This window comes from Myotis yumanensis, unplaced genomic scaffold, assembly GCF_028538775.1.
Source record: "Myotis yumanensis isolate MYYU_CA2020_CCGP unplaced genomic scaffold, mMyoYum1.0.hap1 SCAF_8, whole genome shotgun sequence".
Classification (NCBI taxonomy): domain Eukaryota; kingdom Metazoa; phylum Chordata; class Mammalia; order Chiroptera; family Vespertilionidae; genus Myotis; species Myotis yumanensis.
In genome coordinates, this window is record NW_027223759.1 from 22,209,737 (window position 1) to 22,236,377 (window position 26,641).

The 26,641-nt window shown below is 54.7% G+C and overlaps 2 protein-coding genes across 9 annotated transcripts; one reads left to right on the top strand and one right to left on the bottom strand.

The window, feature by feature from the left end:
- The first annotated feature begins 294 nt into the window (after nucleotides 1-294).
- On the top strand, nucleotides 295-8,869 carry DNAJB2 (DnaJ heat shock protein family (Hsp40) member B2). 5 transcript variants are annotated; one of them, XM_070422204.1, is made up of 10 exons: nucleotides 304-472; nucleotides 748-847; nucleotides 1,479-1,588; nucleotides 2,602-2,655; nucleotides 2,826-2,948; nucleotides 3,714-3,806; nucleotides 4,011-4,113; nucleotides 4,288-4,358; nucleotides 5,201-5,407; nucleotides 8,055-8,869. In XM_070422204.1, exons 2-10 carry the CDS (start codon nucleotides 783-785, stop codon nucleotides 8,057-8,059), a joined length of 831 nt encoding a protein of 276 aa, XP_070278305.1. In that variant the 5' UTR covers nucleotides 304-472; nucleotides 748-782; the 3' UTR covers nucleotides 8,060-8,869. The 5 variants fall into 5 exon arrangements, with proteins under 5 accessions (XP_070278301.1, XP_070278303.1, XP_070278302.1 ...); XM_070422203.1 differs by lacking the exon at nucleotides 8,055-8,869 and adding an exon at nucleotides 6,482-7,406 and having other exon boundaries at nucleotides 305-472; XM_070422202.1 differs by lacking the exon at nucleotides 8,055-8,869 and having other exon boundaries at nucleotides 299-472; nucleotides 3,717-3,806; nucleotides 5,201-5,657.
- A 93-nt stretch (nucleotides 8,870-8,962) lies between these two features.
- Nucleotides 8,963-25,292, bottom strand: PTPRN (protein tyrosine phosphatase receptor type N). Of its 4 annotated transcripts, none has more exons than XM_070422199.1 (24): nucleotides 25,105-25,289; nucleotides 23,628-23,678; nucleotides 23,285-23,398; nucleotides 22,477-22,573; nucleotides 21,097-21,358; nucleotides 20,966-21,013; nucleotides 20,659-20,830; nucleotides 20,113-20,244; nucleotides 19,288-19,322; nucleotides 18,393-18,652; nucleotides 18,111-18,197; nucleotides 17,727-17,806; nucleotides 17,487-17,551; nucleotides 16,609-16,827; nucleotides 15,973-16,173; nucleotides 15,728-15,875; nucleotides 15,503-15,576; nucleotides 15,186-15,263; nucleotides 14,991-15,110; nucleotides 13,702-13,868; nucleotides 10,806-10,859; nucleotides 10,092-10,156; nucleotides 9,875-9,948; nucleotides 8,963-9,642 (listed from the first exon to the last, which is right to left on the bottom strand). In XM_070422199.1, the coding sequence occupies exons 1-24, from the start codon at nucleotides 25,217-25,219 to the stop codon at nucleotides 9,571-9,573; spliced, it is 2,790 nt and encodes a 929-aa protein (XP_070278300.1). In that variant the 5' UTR covers nucleotides 25,220-25,289; the 3' UTR covers nucleotides 8,963-9,570. The 4 variants fall into 4 exon arrangements, with proteins under 4 accessions (XP_070278300.1, XP_070278299.1, XP_070278298.1 ...); XM_070422198.1 differs by having other exon boundaries at nucleotides 20,659-20,839; XM_070422197.1 differs by having other exon boundaries at nucleotides 15,773-15,875; nucleotides 20,659-21,013; nucleotides 25,105-25,292.
- Nucleotides 25,293-26,641: the final 1,349 nt, after the last annotated feature.

A 26,641-nucleotide genomic window follows, 5' to 3' on the forward strand; every position in this document is an offset into this window, starting at 1 on the left:
CCCAAAGGGGAAATCTGTGAGTCTTTGAAGTGGCGATTTCCTCCGGGGTGAGTTAACTATCGATCATTGAGCCTGTTTAGAGAAAAGCGACAGCGGGACCAGGGGCCAGGTGGCTTGTTGGTTGGCAAGTGTGTCAGCCTGGATGGAGCTCACGGTCTCCCAGGTCCCAGCTGGGGATGACGTCTTCCTGGTGCAAGCCCAAAATAGCCGGCTCCGCCCCCATCTCCCGGCAGCCCGTGCAGCAGCACCCCCACCCCACCCCCACCCCTCCCCACACCCCAGGTGACCGGCCGGCCCGGCCTCCTCTGACTCTCTAGTAGTTTCCGTGCAGCTGACGCATGCCTGCGCGCACAGCTGGGCCGGGAGCGTCCTACGCAGCAGCCGCGAGCCCGGCAGCGGGTGCCAGACGGTTCCCTGCGGGGTGCCGGGGCGGGGCGCCGCAGGGGCCCGAGGACTCCGGGAGGAGGAGGAGGTGCGGGCAGGGTGCCGGTTCAGACTGGGGGCTCTGGGCCGGGCTGCGGAGTTCGGGGGCTGCTGCGATAGGGCTCCCCGGGCCTGGGCACCGAGATAGCCGGTGGCACCGGCCTGCGGGGGCCGATAAGGCGGCTCGAGCGAGCCTAGTCACCGCCGTGAGCAGAACCCGGTGGGCTCCGCTTCCCCTGGAAGCGCCGCCCGCCACCTGGGGGCCTCCGGCCCCAGGGAGGCGCCTTTGGGTCTTTCTGCCTGACTCGCCCTTCTCTCCTGCAGCCCGCGGAGGCCCGCCTGACTGCTGACAAGTTGCCATGGCATCCTACTATGAGATCCTAGACGTGCCGCCCACTGCCTCCGCAGATGACATCAAGAAGGCGTAAGTGCCTCCCCTGCGCACCGCAAAGCCTCTCCCACCGCCACCTCCCACCACCAGCACCTGGGGGCCCTTCAGAGGCAGAACCAGGCCCTTGGCATCTGTAGGGAGGAGGGAGACCCCCGATGAGTAGGAGGACGTCCATAGCTGTGAAGTTCTGCTGGGAGCTGGGTCCTTCTTTAGTAAACTTTCCCTTCCCCTCCCTTGCAGTCCTCCCCCACCCCCCAGCCCCTAGATGGGGGCTTTCTCAGGATGCTGGACAAAGATGCCCAGGCACTGACCAGGAGGGACCTCTGCCCCTCTACCCTCCATGGCCACCTGTACACTCCCCCCCCCCCCCCCCCGCCCCCGACCTTTGCAACCCCAGCCCCATGGAGCCCCAGGGAGAGTGAGGGCTGGGCCTTCTCACCCCCACATTATCATCTGTTACTACAAGTAGTCCTAGCACTGGCTGCAGAGGAGAGATAGGCCTCCGCTAAAGCACCGCAGCGGAGGCCGCCCAGCAGCTGGGGTGGAACAGGCTCACGGATGAAAGGACATGGGCTGGCTAATGGGAAAGTGGGTCATTCTGTTCTGTGATGGGAAGTGCCTGCACTTGTCCCTCGGCCCTCCCCTCTGAACCCACTTCCTGCAGGTATCGGCGGAAGGCCCTACAGTGGCACCCAGACAAGAACCCGGATAATAAAGAGTTTGCTGAGAAGAAGTTCAAGGAAGTGGCGGAGGCATATGAAGTGCTGTCAGACCGTAAGGCCAGGGATAGAGCAGGGCAGCACCCATCACCCTGATTGCATTCCTATTCCTATCGTGCCCTATTGCATTCCTTCCTAAAGCTATGCCTTTTCCAAGCTGGCATTTAAGTACACCGCCCCCCCTCCCCCCCCCCGCCCCCCCCACACACACTTCCCACAGGGACTCTGGGACCTTGTTCCTTCAAATGAGCACCTACTCTGTGCAAACTACCTTTTTGTTCTTCCCCTAATCCTCTGAGCTCAGTGTCTGCTCCCCAATGTCTGGTAGTTGCAACAGGAGTCCTGACAAAGGAGAGGATGCCCAGCATGTATGCTGAGCCACCTCTGTGCCAGGCATGGGTGGGTGTAATGACCAGGCAGAATTTATCACCCCCATTTTACTTGCAAGGGAACTGAGGCTGGGAGAGGTAAAGTAACTTGCTCAAGATCACACAGCTGGAATATGAGTCCAAGTCCTTTTTTCATTCATTCAAAAAATATTCATTGAATGTTTATGGTGCTGGGCTCTTGCTGCGTACTGGGGAACAATGGAGGACAAGAAGGCACTGTCCTCATCCTGATGGGTTTGTCACATTCTGGTCAGGGAAGATTGACATTACCCAAATAAATAGATAGAGAAGAGTATTCCTAAGGAGAGTAGCAGGGGGATGTGAGAGGGATGTTGCGATGGTCCCAGAGGCCTCTCTGAGAAAGTGACACGTAGGCTAAGCCCTGACCAGCAATAACACAGTCATGATGAGCTAACATTTACAGAACACTTACTATGTATCAGGCACAGTGTTAAGCCGTTTCCATGAATTGTCTCATTTAATCCTGCAACAACCCTCAGAGGTAGGTGCTGTTATGTCCATTTTACAGATGAGCTGCAGCTAAAACCTATAGCCCCTGTCCCCTTTGCACCTTGCTGCCCCCAAGTGTCAGTCTCTGGGCAGTCTTCTGAGGGTCTTAGGCCAAAAGGGGAGGCCGTCATCCCAGAGGCAGGGGAAATGACCTGGTCTCTTCTTCCAGAGCATAAGCGAGAGATCTATGACCGCTATGGCCGGGAAGGGCTGACTGGAGCAGGTAGGTGGAGTGGTGGGGCCCACAAGTGGAAGTGGGTCAGGGAGGAGAGGGGGAGGGCAGCTGCTCACAAGGATGCTCTCTCGGGGCTCCTGGCCATGCCTGAGGTGGGGTACCCTGGCTCGGCCAGGATGTACACTCTAAGCCCCCTCCTCAATCTGCCTCCCCTCCAGGAACTGGCCCCTCTCGGGCGGAAGCTGGCAGTAGTGGGCCTGGCTTCACCTTCACCTTCCGCAGCCCCGAGGAGGTCTTCCGGGAGTTCTTCGGGACTGGAGACCCTTTTGCGGAGCTCTTTGGTGAGTGGACTCCAGAGGCCCCTGACTAGCTTGACTTCCCCTTGTAGGCCCGCCCTCCGTCAGCTGGGAGGTCCTGATGGGGGAGGCTGCGAGGGAGCAGAATTCCACAGACGGAAGATGTTGTGGGGGCGGATCCAGTGAGAGCGGGGACAGAACCTCACACAGGCCTCAACTCACGTGACCCAGGAGTGGCACTTCAGAGACTTGTCTTATGAAACGATAACAATGATACATTGTTAGGCCTCCACAATGACAGCCATGAAGCAAGGCTCACAGCCTCATGTGACAGTGATAATGCCATCACCAACAACAACAGTTACCATTTTTTGAAATGATTAATATAAACTCTGTGAGGCAGATCATTTTATCCCCATTTGCAGATGACAAAACCGAGGCACATTCAAATCACTTGCTTAGAGATACAGCAGATGGCGGAGCGGGACTCATCGCTGTGTTGGCCTGACATCACACCGTACTGCTCTTCTCATATGGAAGGAACTCTCTGTCCTCCCTCACTCTTTCCCTCCCACCTCCTTCCTTTATTCTTTATTGTGGACAGAATGTACTACTGAACCTTTTCATCTATAATATTAAAAAGGAATTCAATTTATAAATAAGTTCAAGCAGAAAAGAAAAAAAAATCAGACTTATGATTTATGATTAGCAGCTTATGTTTCTAGACGTTAAAGCAGGATTCACATATTTATTTATTTTTTTTGAGGAAATCTCTTCACCAGATGATTGTTAATCTGCTTACTGTTGCAGAAGAACTGGGCCCCTTCTCAGAGCTTCAGAACCGGGGTTCCCGGCCCACAGGCCCCTTCTTTGCCTTCTCTTCCTCCTTCCCTGGACACACTGGTAAGTGCTGTCCCTTCCCATTTTCACCATCTCTGCATCCTGGAACCCCTCGCCTCAGCTCCTGGCTTTTCCAAGGCTCTCTGGTGCTTCCGGAGCCCTGCCTGTGGAGAGAGCACACAGGTTCTGGGCCCATTGTGACTGCAGCCTGCTGCATACAACCCTGGTCTAACAACCTCTCCTCCTCCTCCTCTGTCCCAATGCCAGAATTCTCCTCCTCGTCTTTCTCCTTCAGTCCTGGGGCTGGTGCTTTTCGCTCTGTCTCTACATCCACCGCCTTTGTCCAGGGACACCGCATCACGACGCGCAGGTGAGGGCTCCTTCTGGGACCATACGGGGTGGAGGGGGAGGTGCATACAACTAGAAAGTCGGCCGCTTGAGGGCAGAGCCCAGTCTGTCCTGTTCACTGCAGCATCCCAGAGCCTGGATGAGCGCCTGTGGGACTCAGGCATGCCCGCTAAATGACCTGTGCTGTCTCCCACAGAATCATGGAGAACGGGCAGGAGCGGGTGGAAGTGGAGGAGGACGGGCAGCTGAAGTCAGTCTCCATCAATGGTGAGGAGCAGCCCTGTCACTCAGTCCCTGGCAGGAAGCCCCAGCCCCATGCCCCAAAGCTACCTCCTCAAACTGCTGCAGTCTCAACTCCCTCAGAGCAGGGAGGGAATGGCAACCACAGGCCAGACTTGCAGGATCTCTGGATGGTGATCATGGGGATGGGGACCAGGACAGGGAATTGAGGAGCCTCCCAGGGCACAGCTAATGACTGTCATCATTAGTGGGGTGCATTTGCAGGACTCTACTATTTTTAAAGCACTTGCATGCATACCATGTCCTCTATATTCTTCAAACAGCCGGGGAAAGCAGGGCAGTTGGTGTTTGCCCTAGTTTTCACTTGAGGAAGCTGTGCCTCAGCACAGTTAAATGGCTATAAACCCAAGTACCCTCAGGTCCAAGGCTCTGTCCTACTTAGTGAGGAGGAAATCCAGGAATGAAACTCAGGACGCAGGATTCCTGGAGCTGAACTCTTACCACAACTCCTTGCTGTACAGGGTGGTCGCCATGGCTACCCTTTCATGCCTGCCGACCTGCTGACCCTGGGAACACTGTGCTGTCTTGCTTAATCATCGGGACAATTTGGCAATGCAGGATTTCTCATCATTCCCATTTTATAGATGAGGGAAGGGAGGCTCAGGGAGGTAGAATGACTTGCCCAAGGCGGTAGCTCATGCTGGAACTGAATCCCTGCCCATGTTCATAACCACTATGCTAGGTGTTCACATGCATGGATGCCATTTCCCAAAGAGGAGCTGGAAGTGGTCAGAGTGCTGCATGAGGCAGCCTGGCAGGATTCCCCTGGCCTGGGCCAGGGGGCCTCATGGTGCCTGTGACTCCTGTAGGTATCCCAGACGACCTGGCACTGGGTTTGGAGCTGAGCCGTCGGGAACAGCAACCGGCTGTCACCTCCAGATCCGGGGGCGCACAGGTGCAGCGGTCCCCTGCCTCACGCCCTTTTGACAGCAGCCTCTTGGAGGAGGATGAGGACATGCAGCTTGCCATGGCCTACAGCCTATCAGAGATGGAGGCAGCTGGGAAGAAACCGGCAGGTGGGCGGGACACACAGCGAAGACGGCAGGGGCAGCCCAAGGCCCAGTACCAAGATCCGGGCATGGGGGGGACTCAGGAGAGTGCAAGGAGTGACACAGCCAAACCTGGCTCACCCGTGGAGGTTAAGGCCGCTCAGTGCCTCATCCTCTGATCGCCAAGCTCAACCCACCCCAATTCTGGGTGACCTGGGTCCTGCTCACTGTCAGAACAGAGGGGGATGTGGCCCCTCCAACCCCATGCTCCCACTACAGTTTCCCTCCAGGCCCCCTGCACTCTGGTGTGGACTCAGGCTTTGCTCTGCTGAGCTGATAGGTCCCTGGTGAAGCCCAAGCTGTGGGAGGACCTGAGGAGCCAGGATGCACTTCTTATATGATGGGGGCTTTCTAAGGGCCATTAGTGGTTTGGGGCAGGCCTTTTGTGCCCAGCAACCTGTGTTGCTGATGATGTCAAGGAAGGAGGACTTGGCCTGGGGTTCTCTGAGGCCGAGTCGGCAGCTCCACTGGGGAGTCTCGGCTCTCCCTGTCCAGCTGCGGGCACCCTGCCCTGGTTTCTGTGCTGTGCTGAGCTCTGACTGTCTCTGTTGCTTCCCTTCTGGTGCTGCTGCTCTTCCTTACTCTGCAATTCCCCGTGGGCCGCATCGCTTGCTTGCACTGCTGTCTGGCTAGGACTCCCTTCTTCCTTCCCCAAGAAGGCCTCTGTGTGTCGAGGAAGATGCTGTGGCCGGTAGGGCCATAAGGTCTTCCGGGGAGGCTGGCTGGGTGGGGTGGGAGCCACTGGGCAATCCAGATTCGGAACCGGAGCCCGCTCCTCCTCCCTTCTTCTTGCTGCCTCAGCCTGCCCTAGGCCTTGGGACTAGGCAGAGGTGAGGCCGGCTAACCCGGGAGCAGTGGGATAAAGCCAGGGTGCCCCAGGAGGGAGGCCTACAAGGGGACCATGCCCCATCCCACTTCACCATGCATCAGGGCTCAGGGAGAGGCCACAGGGCCAGCCCAGGTCTGCATGCTCTGTGGCACCATCCTCCACGGCTTGCTGCTGACCCTCTCTCCTGTCACCCACCCCCACTCTCTTCCCAGATGTGTTCTGAGCTGGATGTCCGGGATCCAGAGTCGATGCACAGTTCCTACAGGACAGCGCCCTCCTCTGTGGGCTGGGAGGGGACTCTCCATTCCTCTCCCTCACCTGTGCTGAGCATAGAGCTGGGCCTGGGTGGTGGGTGGGGTCTGGGTGGGAGGCGTCAGTAGTCTTAGCCTGTAAACTCTTCACTGGGTGTTTGGTGCTGTCTCTTAGAGACTACTAGTCCCAGAATGCAACACACCCTGCCTCATTTCTGATAGATTGTGCTTGGGGGAAGTGGTGTGTGGTTATGGAGCTGTGCATCTTGGGACATGTAGTTCCACTCCAGGTCGGCCTGTCATTGGCTGTGAGATGGGGAGAACTTATCATTTGATATGCCCCTAGCAGGGATGGTGAAAATGTGGATGAAGGGGTAATGGTCTGAGCTTCCATTCCCCTGACACCTCTTGCTAGCAGCGGGGTTAGCGTGTAGAAATCAACGCCCTGTGGCATCTGGGAGAGGCTCTTTTCTTGTGGACAGTATAGGGGTCTGAGGAACAGCTGGGACGGGATCACTAAAAGCTGATGGGTGTGGACCGGCAGAGAGCTTGAAGGGAAGGGCCCTCTGGGGTGTGTGTGTGTGTGTGTGTGTGTGTGTGTGTGTGTGTATCTGGGATTGGCATGCGATGGGAACTCCAGGCATGTTGCTGCTTGTATGGCTTCTATGGCCTCTGACCCTGCTGACCATTCTTTCCAACACCATAGTGAGCTGCCTCTCCTCCTCCCTGCCTGGGGAGCCATGGCCAGGGAGGGGAGTGGTGGAGCTGGGGTATGCCAGACCTTGTGACATTGTGTCTCAGAGACCTATCAAAGCCAGCTGGGCTGAGCTCAGGCCAGAGGGAAACACTGGAAGTTGGTCAATAAAGCTGAGTTTCGAGAGCTCGGTGGTGCTGTGCTCCTGTGTCCTTCCTTCCCAGGGAGGCCTGGGGACCTATGGGACCAGTGGGTGACACACCTTCCTTTATTGCCCAAACACCTAGAGGTTGCAAGCCTTCCCAGCTGACAGCAGACATCCCCTCTTTGGCTGGTTTGCTTACCGCCCCCCCACCCCCACCCCAAGCAGCACATGTGGAATCCTGAGAAGTGCTCCCATTCTTCTGCCCTCACCTCCTGGGGCCCCACAAATGGCTTTCCCAGGCAGCTGTGTTTCCCCTTATGCAGGGGCCCAACACACTGCAGCACAGTTAGGACCAGACTAAGGTATGACTTGACTGAAAGCCTAAGGACAACAAAAAGCAGGGAACACGTGGCGAGAACCTGGAAAATTGTACATAGACTGAGCCCTTTCACAGATTTCCTTAGCCCAGAGCCAGTGGCGAGTCTCAGGGGCCCGCCTCCCCCAGGAGGAGTGGCACAGGTCTGCCCCACTCAGGGTCCAGGCCCCCAACTCATCAGGACCCAGGGAGGAGAAAGCCAGGTACCTCTCCTGTTCTACAGATACGTGTAGAGCTGCCCCTCCAGCCATGGGGCAAGCACCTTCCCACCGCCACGCAGGGCGGTGTGGCTCACCACCCACTCTCTCTCCCATTCCAGGATAAACGCTTGGCCTCATCGTCCATAGCCAAAGGGTCCATAGTGTATTTTTCTGAAAGCAAGGAAGCAGCCTAACCTGAAAGAAGAATTTCAAGCTTCTGTCTTGAGGGAGAGAGATCTTCTGGAATTTTGCCAAGTGGTGGTTTTGCCCACTTCTAGCCTTTGAGAGGTCAAACATACTGGAATGTATGAAGATTAAACAAGTGAATGCATGCGCCTCAGTCGAGCCCAGGTGAGGCATAGGAGGCCCAGCGGGCTCATCGCTGGTCCCTTCGCTCCCTGCAAGGGGCAGGTGGTACTTGCCCTGTTTGCCAGGTGAGGGGCCTGAGCCTTGGCAAGGTGAAGTGGCCGTAACTCCCAGGGAGCTCAGGCCCAAGGTTCATTTTGTCTCATTTCTGTGTCCACCACCTTTGTCCAAAGATGCTCGGGATACACAGGGAGGGCGCGTCTAGGACCATACAGGAAGGGCAGTTCTGGGAGCCAAGGGATCGGGAAGAGGTGCCCCTTGCCACCAGGTGACTGTCTGTTGCGACATCTCCCAGCCTTGGTCTACCTGAGTTTAGCTAATTTTGCCTGAGGTGTGGCAGGCAGTTCGTTTAGTCTTAATCTCAATCCTGCACAACGTACATCATTCCTGAGGCCCAAGGGCACAAAGCAGCTGCCTGGGAACTGAGAGGAGAGGCATGAAAGAGGGTTGGCATGCCTGGGTTCGAATCCTGGCCCCACCTCTTCCAAGTATGTGGGCACCTAGGACACTGCCCGACACCCAGGAGGCCTGGTGATTAGTTCCCATTCGAACCCTGGAGAGCCTGCGCCTCTCCCGAGGACCGCAGGCTGGCAGACTGGCTCCAGACAGGCTGCGGCCCGGGTGTGGAAGCAGAGCAGACAGGAGTGCGTGGGAGTCCAGGTTGCAGCTGCACACACAACACACTAACTTTATTCACAATGATACAAAAGTAGATTTTTCTAGAAATGTTCTGCGCCAGAGGGAGAGAGTTGAGCAGCACGTGACAAAAGGCAGGGTGTTGGGAGAGGAGCTCTGAGGGTGAGGGCAGGAGGGTGAGGGGCCAGAATGTGGGTCAGGGCGCCTGGACAGCAGGCAGCAGGGGCTGGGGAAGCAGGGGAAGCTGGGTGTGGTGGCCCTTCCACCCTGTTCTGTCCACACTGGAGGGTGGGAGGAGGGGGTGTCCCTACAGACATGTTAGGAGCATCCAGGAGAGTGAGAGGTGGGCCAGGGAAGTCAGGCAGGAGGCGGCTCTGGGTGCAGTGACTGCCCACAACTCTCCTCCTGGCTGGCTGCCAGCTCCCCCATGGGATGCTGGGGCTCCATATGTGTGAGGCTGAGCAGGCCTGCCCCTCCCCACTTCCCCTACCTTCCTAACACTCCTCTTGGAAGGGCTTTTGCCCAGGAGAGGCCAAGGTGCGGGTGCGGAATGAGGAATGAGTACACAGATAGATGCTCACACAGGCATAGAAGGGACAGAGCCTGGCTGCCCACTGGGGGCCCCCCGCGGGCTCACTGGGGCAGGGCCTTGAGAATGGCATTCACCTCTTCTGCCACAGCTGTCAGGGCAAATTCAAACTGGTCCTGGGAAGGACAGTGGGAGGAGGGTCATGGGAAGGCCTGGTCTCTGCTCAGGCCTCCAGGGGCCTTTAGGAAGGGGAGCAGGGAGGTCACTTGGGAGAGGGGGTGGGTGGGGAGGGGGCAGTCCTCCTGGGGGAGGTACACAGCAGGCGGGGAGGCAGGCGGGAGAGGCAGCTGCTGCTGGTTTTCCTGGGGAAAGGTGGCAGTGAGGGTTGGGGCAGGGAAGAACAGTCACCTTAGAGCGGACCAGGCCAGGTCGCTGGTCACGGACATGCTCCAGGGTGGCGGCGATGTCGATCTCCTTCACTCCTGGGGGAAGGGGGCACAGGGCTGCTCAGGGGGTGTCCAGAGGAGGACAGGACCCAGAAATTTGGGCCATTCTGGGGTGGGAGGTTTGGAAGATTGGACAAAACCTGGGGCTGGGCTGCAGGCACCGTGGGGAAGGTCCTCACCTTTTGCCATGCGGTTCAGTACCATGTCGATGAGGACGTAGGTGCCAGTCCGCCCTGCACCATCACTGAAACAGGAGAGGGCCACAGCCTCGGCTCAGCTCGGGATCCAGCAGATAGGGGGAGGGGTGGAGGAGATACGAAGGCTTGGGATGGGAGGACACTGGTGGAGCCATTAGAATTGGCTCGGAGAGGGTGTCAGTGAGCTAAGGTTGAGGGAACGGTTACAGCACCTGGGCCCGGGGAATTGGGCCCTGAGTTGGAAGCCTGTGGCCTCTGGGGTGTCACTTGGGCAGTGGGCCAATAAGAAAGAAGAGCCCTGGCTCAACCCTAGGGTGGAGGAGGCAGGAGGAAATGGGATGGGTTTCCAGCTGGTTTTTGTGTAAATGGCCAGATGGTATATATTTCTACCTTTCTGGGTCACGTATAGTCTCTGTTGCTCCTTTTTCTTTTTTCCCCTTTAACCATTAAAAAATGTGAACACCATTCTTAGCTCATGGGCCATTAAAAAACAAGGTAAGCTGAAGATAGCCCCCGGGCTGTAGATTGCCGGCAGGCATCCAGGGGACAGGCAGGGAGTGTGCGTGGAGATGTGCACAGGGTAGGGTGTAGGGCCAGAGGAGCGAATTTTAGGAATGCCCCACCTCAGGGCCCTCTGGGCTAGGTCGATCCATCTTGTCCCCTTCCATCCCCATCCCACAGCCCCTCTCCACGCACCTGCAGTGCACAATGATGGGGCAGGAGCGTCCCCGGTAACACTTGTTCACCTTCCTGCAACAAGAAATGGGTGTGAGGGCCAGTGAGCATCAGCAGAGGGAAAGGAAAAGCGAAACACACATCTGTGGACCTCTCTTTCTTTTCTCCCCACAAGCCCAGAACAGAGGAGGGAAGAGGGCTGGAGAGAGGAGTCAGGGCTGAAGGCAAAGAACGAGATGGTGTAGGTAGCACTGGGCTTGCCTTGTCACTTAAAGCTCTGTGCCCAAACTACACACCTAGAACAACTGATTTTACCTCTTTGAGCCTCAGTGTTCTAACCTGTAAAATGGGGTGATAATAGTAAACTTTTCCTTAGGGTTCTTATCATGTCTACATGAGATAATCCATGTAAATAACTAAGTGCAAGGTCTAGCACACAGTAGATGCTCAATAAATGGTAGTTACTATTAATGATAATACATAATATTAACAGCCACAGCTCCCAGAAGTACAGGGAGGATGGGCTTTTTGGTGAATTCAAAGATGTCAATCTTGCTACATCACTACTCCACCCCTCTGCCCTCCTCAACAACTGCCCAGGCTGACCCCTTCACCACCAGGTTCCCTTCAGTGCTCATCAGCTGTGAGGTCCTATAGCTCTAGGCACAAAGCTCCTTTGTCCAGGGCAGGACAATCCCTCAACCAGAAGCATTATGCTGCTTGCTGCCTATCCCCCTGGATCAGCCTCACCTCAGCACAGGCACTCCATGGTTGGGTCACATTCAGACTTGCGGTCCACTTGGACCTCAGACTCTTCTCTGCTGCCCCCACCAAGGAGCAGAGGATTTCTTCTTCCTTTAGTGACCCAGTCTGACCTGCCCTTCCCCATTATAACCTTCTTGCTTTGAGAGTAACCTGCAAAATCCTGATACCCCCAATGGGCCAGGAATAGGGAGGACTGTCTTAGGGGTTAACAAATTGTTTCAGGGGAAGATTCCCCCAAGACTTGTAGGGGCAAGGTGACCTTGAGTGGTTTTAAAGGAGTCCACATGGTTTTCTAGCACATTGATTCACACGTCAGAGGGCTGGGGTTGAACAGAAGTTGCAGTAGTGGTTCCCAACCATCTAATAATAATGATAATAAAGAGTATTGAGAATTGAGCCTTGCTATGTGCCAGGCACTTAAACTAGATTTTGCAGACTTTATCCTATTGATTCTTGCCACAACCCACTAAAGTATGGCTGGGTCATCACCTCATCTCACAGGTAAGGAAACAGAGGGAGGTCAATGAACTTGCTCGGGTCACTTTCTGAGACTTCCCTCTGGTGGACCTTCAGTAAATACAATATTAAATAGCATTTAATTTGTTCTGGGTGCCTAATGCAAACTGAGTTTACATAATTCAGCCTAAAGCAAAGGAACATAACCTTTTAGCTTACCTGGGCAGCCTTAAAATGGGTCCATGTTCTAGAAAGATTTTTAAAATGTGGAAAACAGGCAATAGCTCTGATGCCACCGGCCTTGGTTTTGAGAAGCCAGTGCCTCAGGCCCAATGGGCCCCAGTTAGAAACCATTGTTCTGAGGCTCAGAAACTCTCCCCAGGTCTTCACCCAACTCTGTTCCCCTGCTCTCTGCCCAGCACCTAGAGACCTCAGGCTAGCCTGGCAAGGGGCGAAGAAGCAGGAGGAGGCCGCAGTGCGGGGCAGGCCCTGCCAGTGTGACAGGCTTCAGCCACCTGTCTGGGGAGAGGAAAGCACAGGAAGCTGAAGCCTGCCTGGTTGTGGTTTAGGTGTCAGAACAGGGTGAGTGCCTCAGCTTCCTGTCCCAGCTCCCACCCCATTCCACTGAGCCCCCGAGAATCCAGCGATCCTCGGGCACTCCCTTTGATTTGTCCCTTCTCTGTGTCTCCCTAACCCCAGCTCTCCCAGCAGCCTTTGGGGTGGTCCCTGGCCCTGTGTTCTGTCTGTTTGTCCATGCAGCGGCCACACCTGCCAATGATCACTTTTGTGACTATGCAACTGGAGTGAGAATACTAGCTGCAGATCACAAAAATGACACTGGCAGCTGTGTGTGTGTGTGTGTGTGTGTGTGTATGTGTGTGTGTGTGTGTGAGAGGGGGAGGGCGGGAGGGAGGGGGAGGTGGAGACATATAGAGACAAAGTGGGGAGGGAGGACAGACAAAAGAGGCAGAAATAAATAGAGATGGGAGGGAGGTGAAGAAAAAGATGTTTGGGAACAAGAAAGGGTATAGATAGAGAGAAATGGGCTAGAGGGTGAGAGTGAGACAGTGATACAGAGAGATTTAAAAAATAAAGAGGAGAGGTGGGGTGGAGAGGAAAGGGAAGGGAGGGAAAGAGAAGGAAAGTCAGAGGGAACGAGAAATAAAAAATAGAGGCAAAGAGGCAGAGAGGGATGAAGAGGGGAGATGGGCAGGAGGGAGTAAGAGAGAGAGAGGGGACAGCAGACACAGATATAGTGCCAGAGGCCAGGAAGAGCAGGACAGGAGGAAACCGGAGAATCAGGAGGCAGGGGCCAAGTAGAGAGAGAGAAGGAAAAGGGAGGAGCCAGAAATAAAGTGAGCCTCTCTTGGGAGAAGTAGGTAAATGAGAAGGAGCTAGACAGAGAGGCAGGGGAGAAAAAGGGCCTGACAGAGAAGAAATGGAGCTGGACCACAGGGGTGGAGGGATGGGCACGGAAAGAGAGCATCAGTCCTGGTTTGGGGCCCTTTGGAAGGGGGAGCTGGAGATGAGGCCAGGCTCTGAGTCAGGGAGGGTCTGTCTCCCAAGGCCAGGAGGATCTGGTGGGCTAGCGGAACGTGGGGAACCCAGCTCCCAGCCCCCTGATCCCCGACTCTTGGGAGCCTCCCCTCAGGACGCCCCAATGATCGCCAGGGCCAGCAACATCCAGTGAGCTCACCTGCGGAAGTCCAGCAGGGGCCGAGTGGAGGCCGGAGTGCCCTCTGCCGGCCAGCTGAGGAAGTGGAACTGCGTGAGGGTGCGCGTCTCTTGGGTCTGCACGTTCTTCAGATAGAAGCTCCGCACCAGGAAGTCCTCGCACCAGATGTGCTCAGACACTAGGTTCACCTGCCCAGGAATGGGGTCCGGGTCTGAGCACCTCGGGCCCTTTCCATGTCTGCGTGCTCGCTCCTTGGCTTCTCCAAATGCTCCCAGCCTCATAGGCCCCTTCAAATTCTAAATCCTCAAGAAGCTTACCCAACCAGCTGTGCCCAAGAATCCTAGCTGCCTGTGTCACTTACCTACTGCTTAGGACAACCGGTGGCTTTTCCACCCAGACATAACTAGTATGAGCTTCTTGAGGCCAGTTTCTCCCTCCTCTTCCTCACATAGTGTAAGAAAGTGTCTGTGCTACACACAGACTGACATTCTGCAATATTTTCATTTGATTTTTTTTCTTTATGAGCAAGACCAATACAAAAACTTTTTTTAAAAAGACTATTGAGTATTCCTCTGGTGATGAAAAAGCTACCGCCCAGTGCTCATCTGGTGATGAGGAGCTTCTGTGGTGCTCTTGGTGTCTCCTGTCATACAGGGGGACCCTCCCATTGGTTGGGAATTGGTTCTTCCTTCCCCTGCTTTGCCTCAGTTCCCTACTGGTCCTTTCTCCTAAAGGAAAAGTTCGTTCCTATTTTTCATAAGCCACATGTGACTAATGGTCTTTATTTCTTCACTTTGGCTTCCAGGGAACTCAGAGCTAAGTTGGGCTTAACTGAAGTAGGTCTTAATCATGGTCTTTGGGCATACTTCTCTTCCCTGTCTCTTGGCTCTTAACTTCTTGCCTCAGTTTCAGCAGTTTTATAGTTTTACTAGAGGCCTGGTGCACAAATTTGTGCACAGGTGGGGTCCCTCCACCTAGCTGGCAATTGAGCTGATCAAGGCCAGCTGGCCAGGGGGAGGGGCCATGGGAGGTTGGCTGGCTGTGGGAGGTTGGCTGCATTGAGTGTCTGCCCCCTGGTGGTCAGTGCATGTCACAGCAACAGGTTGTAACGGTTGCTTAGGCTTTTATATATATAGATTTCTGTAACTGTCATGATAAGTCCTTAACAATGCCTCTGGGCCCTGAACTGTATGTGAATATATGTGTGTATGCATATGTATGTGTATATACCTCTATATTCATACATGTATGAATGCTTATCATCCACGTTCCCCACTCCCATTGTTCCCTGTCCGTGGGGTCCTGCTGACCTCATATATGTGGTAGAGGGAGGAGCCCTCGTCTGGCCAGTAGCGATCACACTGCTTGACACCATCCTCTACCAGTGGGGTCAGCATGACGATGACAGTGCAGCCACTCTCCCACACCATCTAGGGACAGAGACTCAGGTAAGCTCCATTCTAAACTCACTGGGACCTGGAGAGGCCCTCCCTCCAAGAGCCCACCTGCCAGAAGTCTGCGATTGTATGGGACAGCGGGCCCTGTGTGGCTATGTAGGCTGGCATCCGAGGGTCGTGCTCAATCTGGGGGCCGGGAAGATACACCATGAGCCAGAATGGGAAACGCCTCTGTGGAAAGGGTTGGCCAAAGGGAGCAGGCCAGGGTCTGGGAAAGCCTGAGAACCCCCCATTTCCATGGTAGGATATCAGGCCCCACAATTCCAAGGCCTCAGGTGGGGTGGGTGGTGATCATACCGGAATGGGGTTTATGGGAAAAGAATAAAAATGGGGCAGAGGTGGGGGCAGGAGCCAGGACCACTCACAATGGGGCTGGCGTTGATGTAATCACTCCGAGAAGGGCTGCTCTCCACCTTCAGCTTGATGCGGGCGTGATCATCTGCACAGACCCCGCATCCCACCCCAGGTGCCCCTCCAGTTATTGGGGTCCTGGCATCTCCGCCACTCAGCTTGTACCAGGAGCCCAGCCTCTTCCCCCAAGCCCTCCAGAATGCCCAGCAGAGAGAGGTCAACCAGCAGGGTTCACTCACAGGGCAGGAAGTCTGGGTGACGATTCTTTTTTATGTTGCCCTCACCCTGGGCGGTGGCACAGGTGTTGGGCTCTGCCTGGTAGGCACACAGAGCCTGCCACTCCTGGGCCAAGCGATCCCGGTTCCGAAGGTGGTCCTCCATGTATGCCTGCGGGGACACCACAGCCTGGCTCTGGGCCACTCTGTCAGCCCTGCTTCTCCCACCATCCTGCCCCTCACCCTTCTGGGCCCAGGCTGGTCCTGACCAGAATCATGTGTCCCGTGGAGATGTCCATGTTGGCCTGGGCGGGCTCCTCGCACCAGGACGGGGTGCTGCTGTGGGAGCTGGGGCTGGCCTGGGCCGCATCACTGAACTGGGAGGACACGCTGCTCACCCGTGAAGGCTCTGGCGGACCCTCTGCCCGGTTGAACAGGGACTTTGTGGCCATGTGCTGGCGGCACAGGTCCTGCAGAGGAAGGATCCAGAAGGGTGCAAGGGTTGCCTGAAGCTTTTCAACAGGGTCCTGGGTTCAATTCTGGGTCCCTAGGCTCATCCTTGGTTGATTTTGAATGACACCCATCTCCTCTGGGGTGGAGCTCCCTGCCCTGGCCCTTGTCCTTTTTGGGACTGTTCTGCATGGTGGTGCCTATGACAACCTCAGATATTACAGAGTGGGATCCCAGAACCCCAGAATTGTAGAACTGGGAAGAACTTAGGGACCACCTGCTACCTAGTCCAACCCATTCAAAACACTCCCACTGGGGCTCCTCCAGCACCTCCCAAACATTCCGAGGGATGGGCACTCACTCCCCATCCAACTCCCCACCCTCATCCCAGGTGAGACCCAGGCTCCCAAGCCCCTTCCATTCCCTCTCCTCTACAAGCTCTTGGGGCTGCGCACCTGGTACTCAAATGTGGTGTCGCCATGGGCCCCCTCAGGTCCCAGGGCTGCCAGGCGCTCCTTGTCCCGCTTCCGAGCATGCTGCCGCACACACAGAGCCACGGCCAGCGCCACCAGCAGCCCGGCCACACCCACCAGGGCCACCAGAGTCAGCAGCACTGAGCGCATGGGAGAGGTGCTGCGGGCCTGTCGGGGAAGGACTGCAGCTGCCTCCTCTCTCTGTGGGAACAAGGTAGAATCAAGGGGGGCAATGCTGGGGAGAGATTTACGAGCTGCTTCTCACCCCTGTCCCATGCCACACTCCCTGCTAAGATAACTCCTGAGGCAAAGCTGGGAGAGCAGAGGCATGGTGGTACAGGCAGAAGGGCTCAGATGGACCCCAAATCCTCCTTCTCAGTCCCCATGAGACCACCTCAGCCACACTACCCTACTCGAGGCTTAGTGGGTGACCCCACCAGGAGTCCTTGCATTTAAAAATGGAACCAGAGAAGTGGAGAGACAACCCAAGGAATCGAATGGACTGTGAGGCATCAGTGTTGGATGAAGAATCGAAATGTAGTTTGAGTTTAATGTTTTTCTGTGCAAGGTTGTCCCTTGGAATTTAGAGATTGCTCAGAAGGCTATGTGCTTTCCACTAGTTCTTGCCAAGCATGCTGCCTTCCTATGTATGGAAGGCTGGTCCTACAGGGAGGAGCCACTGGGGCCATCTGCTGGCCAGAAAAAAAACTGCATGGGGAAGGGCTGCTTTGGAGAAGTGGGTGAGCCAGCCAAGTTTATTCGAGGGTTCAGCTTCCCGTTCTCCTGTCAAGTTCGCCTCCATCTCTTGTGAGAAACGTGAGCCCTCTGGGGCTTTGACTGATTGTGCAGTTAGCTCGTACCTGTCCCACTCCTGTCTGCAAGATCTGCAGCCCTGTCTGTGCTTCCAGTTCAGACTTCACCAGCCCTACAGGGAGGACATAGGTCAGGCTCTCTCCAGCCCCATGTGGTCCCCACCTCATGTCATGCTATGCCAGTTGGCAGGTGGAGCTCATGTGGACTTGGACTATTTCAAAGGGAGCATCCATCATGGGCCTGGGTATATCCTACTAGGGCTGGGGCTGGGGCCAGGCAGGATTTACCAGCTTGCTGGGTCACATCAGCCAGAGACAGGTTCTGTTCATTGTGCCGGATGCGGAAGGTGAGAGCTGGTCCCACCACACTGCCGAATAGGAGCTATGTTACTGCCTCACCCACCATAGACCCCAAGACTCTGAAAGAGAGGCCAGCTCTGACCCTCTTCCAATTAGAAGATGGGGTTGGAGCCAATCAGAGTTGCCCTACAAGGGTATTTGAAGCCAGGGAGACACTGGATGAGGCCCACAGCAGGGCTAGTTGTGGCTGTACCTTCAATGCATCTGGGAGCATCTCTTACCCTACCTTGGACTCTTCCCCTCCTCCCTTGAGCTCCTCCAGCCACCTCCCCACTCAAGCCACCTGCCTCCCCAGCCCGATACCAGCCCCACCTGATGTTGATGAAGCTGCCCGAGGACATGTGCACATGCTCAGCCAGGATCTCCAGCAGCTTCACTCCTACAGCCAGACTCAGGGGCCTGGAAGTGGGCAGCAGGCAGAGGAAGAGGTGGAGACCCTCTTGGCCACTTTCTTGAAAAAGGCCACCTCCAAGGGTACAGAGCAGCCCGCCCCCCTGTCTACTTCACATGTGGATTTCTACTCTCTGCTTCCTGCCAGGCAAGCCAGCCCAACCCCCAGGGGACTGGAAGGCTTCCCCAGGCTGGAGCCCTTACTTCTGGTCAGTGACAATGTAACCATACTCCTCTGCTGATGGCCGAGCTGAAGGCTGCCCTGCCACCGTGGGCTGGCTTGGGCCCAGTGGACTTTTCTTCTCCATCAGGACAGGCATGGCAGGGGGGCCAGCAGCTTTGGGGGGCTCAGAGCTCAGCACCTGCTGGGCTTTATCGGAGGTGGGGTGGGCAGTGGGGTATCCAGGCAGGGAGGGTGTAGGCAGGGAGGGTGCTGCATCTCCCTGCACCTGCTCCTCCATTGTCTGTTTAGAAGAGATGATAAAAGTATGGTCTCTGTATAGTGGAAGGACTGGGGGTCTATACCTGGACCTTGAGCTTCCTGCAGTGGTGCTTAGGACTTGTTTCTTTCTGTATCCCCAGGGCTCAGTGCAGGTTTAGGCACAGAGAGGGCACCCAAAAAAGTAAGCCAAGTAGATGAATAAATGAAGGATTGAATGAGTGGAACATGATCCACAGAATGGGGCTGGAGTGGGGGGATCTGGGGAGCGTGGTTAGGGTAGGTAGAAGGTGAATAGGCAGGCAATAGTTTTTAGACTCTGATTTAGCCACAAAATCTTAGACATGAAACAGATAGAGCTCCTCAAGTTCTAGGAGCACTAGGAACCTGCCTGCTCACAGCGCCCCTCTTCCCCTAGGGCTCCTCAGAGCATGGTCTCAAATGATTGTATTGAAAAAAGCAGTGAATCAAGAAATGCTAGCTTCTAGTCTGAGCTCTGCCATCAACTTGAGGTGAAACTTAGGCAATGACTATGGGCCTCAGTTTCCCCAAAACGAAGGGATGGAGAATACAGATTCTGGGTCCTGATCCTGAGGTTTGGACTTCAGCAAGGGGGTTTGCTGCCGTGGGGCACTTATGAATCAGGTAATGGGAACTCACTTTCTTGATGTCAGCTCCAATGTTTACAATCCCTCCTGTGGAGACAGGGAAAACAAGACTCTGGGCAAAGGGCCAAGGCCAAGGTCCACACAACACAGATGGGAGGAAGGGCCAGAGGCCTGAGCCTGTTACACCTGCTGTGGCCTCTTTCCTCTCAGTCAGTGACCAAGACTCTATCATTGATCTCATCCTTAGCCTGGCCTCATGTCTCTGTGCTTCTTTTTTTTAATTGATGTCAGAGAGGAAGGGAGAGGGAGAGAGAGATAGAAACATCAATGATGAGAGAGAATCATTGATCAGCTGCCTCCTGCTCAACCCCTACTGGGGATCAAGCCCACAACCTTAGTCGGAATCGCACCTGGAACCCTTCAGTCTGCAAGCCGATGCTCTATCCACTGAGCCAAACTGGCTAGGGCTCTGTGCTTCTTTCTTAATTGTTTTATTAACTTTTCCCTCTGTCATTGGCCACACCTCTCAAAACTATTTGTGCAGTCCACCCTCTATGCATAAATATTGCCTTCTTTGAATTGGCCATGCCCCTCTTTAGGTCTTCATTATCATCCACCTACCTTTCCCAGTGTCTCCTGATTCCTGCTCACACCTCCTGTTGACTTCTTTTTTCATTACTTCCACCCGCTAGTCCTTTCTTGGTCTAACCCCTCAGCTCATCATTGCACCCCCTTGCTCCCTGCCCTTTGCTGGCAATGACCCCATGTCTCAAAAGAACTCTGACCCTGACCCTGACCCTTCCCCTCTAGGCTGATAGATTTGGTCTTGAGAGGTGGGGCACAAGACCATTGCTAGTCTCTCTGTCTGAACACTCACCTGGATTTCGTCCTGCACCCTTGGGCAGCAGCTGCAGCAGGGTCGAGAGAGTGGAGAGCTGCTCAGGGGTCAGCTGACGCAGCTCCACCCTGTAGCCCGCCAGCACAGCTGCCAGTCTCTGCAGAGTCACATCTGCTGGGAGCCAAACACAGAGCTAAGGGCTGGTGGCAATATGGACTTGTAGATCTCAGATGCATGAGTTGGGGGTAGGAGGGGACTAGCACATTTAAGAGGTTTTTCTCAAACACCAAGGCACTCATGTCCTCCCCTTCCAGCCCTTGTCCACACTTTGGGGGAAAGACCTTCCTGGGGCCAAGACCAAACTTAAGCCCACCATGGACACCTAGACTCTCCATTTGAAAGAGTCACGTCAGCTACCCCCCACACTGTATCCACACTGTCTACCTAGTGCCTGGCATAGAACGGGTTATCAGTAAACATTAGTTCAATGTAAGAATGGCTTTAAGGACAAATTAACAAGTACAGGGAGAGTCAGGATAGCCCCCCGAAGAAGCTCCCATAGGCAGATGCTGAGGACCCTGTTACCTGGCTGCTCTGCTGGGGAAGGAGGCTTCTCCCCGAGACCCTCCAGTCCTTCCTCCTCATAGCCCTCTGAGGAGTCCTCTGCCTGGCTGCTGTCCCCTTGTGCTGGCAAGTTTGGTGCCCGGGCCTTGCTGGGCACTGGCAGCTCCTGGGCCAGGTAGAGCAGACCTGACTCCTGGAAAAGCTGAGCAGGTGAAGGCCCTGGAGGGTCCCCATAGGAATGGCCAGGGTGAGCCCCAAACATGCCTTTGGGGGCAGTTCTGCTGAAGAGGGCAGGGGGTTCAGCCTTGGACAGGGGGCCAACACTGACCATCCCTGGGGAGCTCTCTGAGTCCCGGGAACCATCGCGGGAGCCAAACTGTGGAAAACCAGAGATGCAGGTGAGAGCAGACATCAGGGCTGGGGGGTTGGGGCGGGGGTGGGGCAGTGTGTAGGGCTCACCTGATGGAACAGGTAGGGCTGCAGTAGGGTAGCTTCATAACTCAGGGCAGGGTGAGGGGGCTGTGGGGACAGCAGCAGATTCTCCAAGAGGGGGGGCAGCAGCTCAGCCTGCAGAGGGGACAGGGAGGAGCCAGCCCCAGCCCCATCCCCACCCGCTGGAGGTCGAAGCGGTCGGTGTGGGGCTGCAGGGGCGGGGCCAGTAGGGATGCCCTGTAAGAGCAGTTCCTCAGCGGGACCAGGTCTCCTGGGCACCAAGCCAGACCTGGGGAGGAAAGCACAGTGTGTGGGGGAGCGGGGGAGGTTGGTGTGGGGCAAGGGCATACGGAGCCTACAAGGCAGAGCCGATGGGGCCAGACAGGCTCAGGAGTTTAGAGTGAGGCTGACCTCTTAAAAAATGAGGCAGGCTCAGGGGAGGAGAGAGTAGCATGGGGAAGGCCAGAAGGCCAAGCCTGGGGAAGAAGTTATACTAGTAGCCTCCCTGGTAAGCCTGGGTCCCTGAAACACAGGGGCAGAAGCTAGGGAAAGGTGAGGCTAGGGGTGGAGAAGGGGAGAAGAGCAGCAGGGAAGGCAGCCTGGAGCCTGTCTAGATGAACCGTGGCTGCACTGCCCCATTGCCCCTGTGTGCATGTCCCCAGTCCTGACTCTCCATGTAGGTTCAAATATTTAATACTCTGCATCCCTGCCCCACTCTGTCTCCTTCAAACTGATATCATCATCTGTGCCCCATGCCCTCATTTACTTTCCTCTGCTTGACAGGGTCTGAACAAAGCCTTCAGAGGCCCTTACCACACAAAAATGACAGTATCAACCACCATATACAATTCCACACAGTAATGAGACTGAACATTAAACAACTTCAGTCCAATAAAATTCTAATTTTTCCAGGATGACTATTTTGATGCTTCTTTTAACATACCAAATATCCAAGTTTTTACAACATTTAAAAAATACCCCTGTTTTGCTGGATCCTTGGGGATGAACTCAGCTCCTACCGGGTATATGACCTTTCCTGAACTTCTTTTTTTTTTTTTTTTTTTAAATATATTTTATTGATTTTTTACAGAGAGGAAGAGAGAGGGATAGAGAGTCAGAAACATCGATGAGAGAGAAACCTCGACCAGCTGCCTCCTGCACATCTCCTACTGGGGGTGTGCGCGCAACCAACGTACATGCCCTTGACCGGAATCGAACCCGGGACCTTTCAGTCCGCAGGCCGACGCTCTATCCACTGAGCCAAACCGGTTTTGGCTCCTGAACTCCTTGTACCCATACCTCAGCCTGCTGACCTTGGCACCCATGTCCCTCCCCCTCCCTCTGTCCATCAGCAAGACCACAGACCCACCAGCCTTATGGTGCTAGTGGTTGAGAAATAATGCCTACCTGTCCCTTGGGTGGGGCTCAGGGGGGCGAAGCCTGGGGATGCGTTCCATCTCCTGGGAGATCACATACTGGGTGAGGTCATCATGCCAGGACAATCCTGCCAGGGGACAGGATAGGGTAAGGTTGGCTCAGCACTGTCTGAGGATCCAGTAACAGGGGCCAGTAGAGATCTCCACTGTACCCCTCTCCTGCAGTGTATTGAGTTTGGCAGAGCAGAGGAGCAGTGGAGAGGTCCAGAGACCTGGTAGGTGATCTGAGCTGTCCCCCTCCCACCCTCAGGAACAGACTGCCTCCACTAAGACTAGGTTTCAACCCTCTGCCACTCACTAATTGTGTGACCTTGGGCAATTTGCTGAAATTTTCTGAGCCTCGGTTTTCTCATCTGTAACATGGGGGTTTATACCTCCTAAGATTGTTGTGATAATTAAAATAACACAATATAAAATGGTTAGAATAGTACCTGTCACATAGTGAACTTTCAATAAATGCTATTATCATTATCATAATTATTATTTCCATTCTTCTTTTTGTTAATCCTGAACCTCAGTTTTCTTTTCTCCAGTGGCTTCTTCTAGAAGCCTCCTCTGGATTCCTTCAGAGAGTCTAAGTGTGAAGAGCCCATCTCTAGGGTTCCACCCCACTCCTGCCCTTGCTTCCTTGTCCAGCAAGGCCTGGAAAGGTGTGGCTCTAAGAATGGGTGTGATAGAAATGTTTCATGAGAGAAATCCTTGAGTCAGGTGGCCCCTCACTTCCCCACCCTTATCAAATCAAGTTCCAGTCTCTCTCCTCCAGTGCACACAGACCTCACCTTGGGACATGAGCTGTCGGAGCACACCTTGTAAGCGTTGAAGAACTGGGGATGTGACTTGCAAAAGGGGCCGAGCCTGCCCCACTCCCACCTGGCACTGTCCAAATAAGCCATCTAAGAGCACAAAAGTTGTGTTAATACAGGATGTGAACAAAAAGCCTTTCAAAGTCCAGGTTGCAAATGGGCAGGACTCTCCACATCTCCTCTCTTGGCTTCCGAGAGGTCTGCTCCTCCAGGCTAGTTGCCCTTGTGCCCAAGCCCAGTACCCCTTCTCCTTTCTAGGCCTCCCCCCAAGTCTTTATTGTGCCCCCCCCATCTTGTAAATCCTATACCCAGGCCTCACCCTGAATACAGACTTCGAGGTGAGAGCAGAGTCTACGGTCAAACAGACAGCCTGTAGAGAGACAGGTGAGCAGAGGTTCAGACAACCACACATAGAATAGTCAGATGAATGGACAGGCTGGGAAAGGGAGAAGCAGATGGGTCCACTTTTCCATCCTAAAGAAGAGGAGGGAAGAGGCCTAGAATTCTTAAGAGAAGGAAACACAGTGTCTGGCTTTGGGTTTTAAGCATCTGTGAGTCTTGGATCCTTTCCCTAAAGGTTCAGTTTGCTTAACTGAATGATGGGGAAAAGGAGCATTCCATGTGCATGGGGGTAGGATCATACACTTCTGTTCTCATAGAATTACCATGGGGAGTTTGGGGCCAAATTCTGAGGAAAGGGGGATTTTCCTCCCCAAATCTCCAAAAGCATCCTAACTATGATAGCCCGGGACTCAGAAGCGGTAAAAACCCTCGCACATCTCCCCTCTGTGTGGGAAAGGGGAAAGGGGAAAGGGTGGGGCGACTCTAAGGCAGTGTTCCCCACACTGTCCCGACTCTCGGTGGCCCGGGTTCTTTGGCGCTGTCCGCGGTGCTGAAGCCTGGAGCCTGGAGCCGTGGAGGGCTTGCCTGGAAGCAGTTATGGGAAGGGAGGGGTGACAGGGCGAGGAGTCTCCACAGGACCTGACCCCTCCACCGCTCGCTCCAGCCTTCATCTACCATCCTACCAACACGGCGCCACAGGAAGTATCCTTCATTTGCCTCTAAGCCCGTGGTGAAGGAGGACGCCAGAAGGCTAGGTTGCACCCCTTCTCCCACGAGCCCCTAACCCCCACCCTCCCCCGGCCCATGAGTCAGCGCTGACTGTCTCTGTCCGACGAGATGTGAGTCAGCACTGGGCCAGGCTGTGGGGAAGGGGATGGGAGAAGACCCTTCCCTCTTCACCCTCTTCTGCCCCCCTCCCCCAGCTGTCGCCCTCTTGTCGGAGATCAGAACATAGCAATCGGGCTCTCTAGGCACAAAGAGAAACCCTGACTCTCTCCTTGGCCTGATTTTCTACAGGGAGCGGGGGCTCCTAAGCTCGCGGCCCCGACGCCTGCCTCCCGGAGATCAGGATGCCCTCCTCCTAACCCCCTCGCCAACCCTCAGCACCGGTCGCCACTTTGGCGCCTCGGCACGACTTGCTCCTCCCGTGGACTTGGAGCCTGTCTATAAGTCCTCTGTCCACACGCACCCCCGTTCCTCCCCCTAAACCCGCGATCTTCCCCTGAGACCACTTCTCTAAGGTCCCGCCCCGTATTCCCAGCCCTGCCTCCAGGCCTACGCCCCTTTCCTGTCTGACGCCCTCTTGTCTTCCTCATCTCGCCAGGCCTCCCCCTACCCGACTCCACACAGATTCTACCCGAGACCCCCACCTTGGAGACACTTCCCCGCACCCCGCACGGAGTTTTGCTCCCGGCACCATACTCCTCCACCCCGCTCCCCCCTTTCCTCCTGACCGTGAGCACTAATGGCGCTGCAGCCTCCCGGGCGGCAGCTCAGCAGCAGGAGGCAGAGGAGCACCCGGAGACCTCCGGATCCTCCAGGACCCCCAGGCCGCCGCGGGCGCCGCATCCTTCCCGGCTCCGCGCGCTTGCTGACCAGCCTGAGCCGCAGCGACGCCGGCGGGAGCCGGCCGGAGGGTCCAAGGCGGGGCCTGCCACTCCCCACCCACCTACGAGGCGGGGTCTACACGCCCCTCTCGCTGCAACTTGGCCAACCCCGGGCGGGCAGTGACGACATCTCCGCCCCCGGCTCTTACGCTTTGCTTATTTGCGTCATACGTGGCGTAAGAGCACTGTTTTAGCAGGGGACCTACCCACCCCATCCCTCCTCCACCAAATATGTGCCTCACTAGAATTCCCACTTGGCCATATCCCTGACGACATATGCTTTTCCCTAAAGACCACCGCCTCTATTTCCCAGCCACAGGGCTGGCGAAAAGGGTTATAGCTGGATGGGGACCAGGAAAGATACGCCAGTGGGGGAGAATAAACCCTAAGATGAGGAGCATAAAAGTGACCACAAAGGTATCTAAATTAAGAGCGGGAATGGTTCTGTGTGTGCGCCTGGATTCCAGTGCTTGCAATGCCGCCTACTGAGGATATAACTTTGGGCAAGTCGCTTAACCTCTATGCGCCCTTTCCTGATCTGTAAAATGGAAGGGCTAATAGCACCTCGCTCATGTGGATCGCTTGAACAATGATTGCACGGTCACTTACTAAACACTTGGTGCATACTTGCTTTCCTTTTTAGCCTTGACTCTCCTTTCTTTCGCCCTCTTCCACCTGGAGTCTACTAAAAAAAATGGTCTACCTGCAAAATACTGTATCTCCCATTGTTCCACATCTCTCCATATTCACTATCCTATCTAAACCACTGTGCTCTTTCCTCAGGACTACTGCAGTAATCATCTAACGAGTGTTTGGCTTCCACTTTTGTCACCCAATGAGCTAGGGAGTGAGCTTTCTAAAGTTCAAATTTGATCACTTTACTCTCTTGCTTTTCAGTAAAAATTTTCTAAAATACAAAAAAAAAATGATAGTGCATAGTAAACACTCATGCACTCACCATCTAGACTTAACAGTTATTGGTATTTTGTCGTATTTGCTTCTTTTTAGTACTTAAAAGTAAATAATACACATTTTCCTTATAAATGTTTCAATATGCAACTCCAAGAAATATATTTTCTCATAATCAAAATGCTATTATGACATCCAATAAAAATTTCAATAATGTCCACTATTATTTGATGCTCAGTTCATATTCAAAATTCTCAAATTGTGTTTTAAAATGCCCCTTTCAGCTGTTTTGTTCAAAATAGGAGTCATAGACCACCATTATGTTTGGTTTATTTTCTTAATTCTGTTTAAATTAGCATAGACAGAGTTCCTCCCCTTCCTCATCTTCAATTTTTAATATTTTCTTGTTGAAGAGATGAGGTCAGCTTTTCTTCTGACTTTGTTTGGTTATTTCCTCATGATATACTAGTATTTC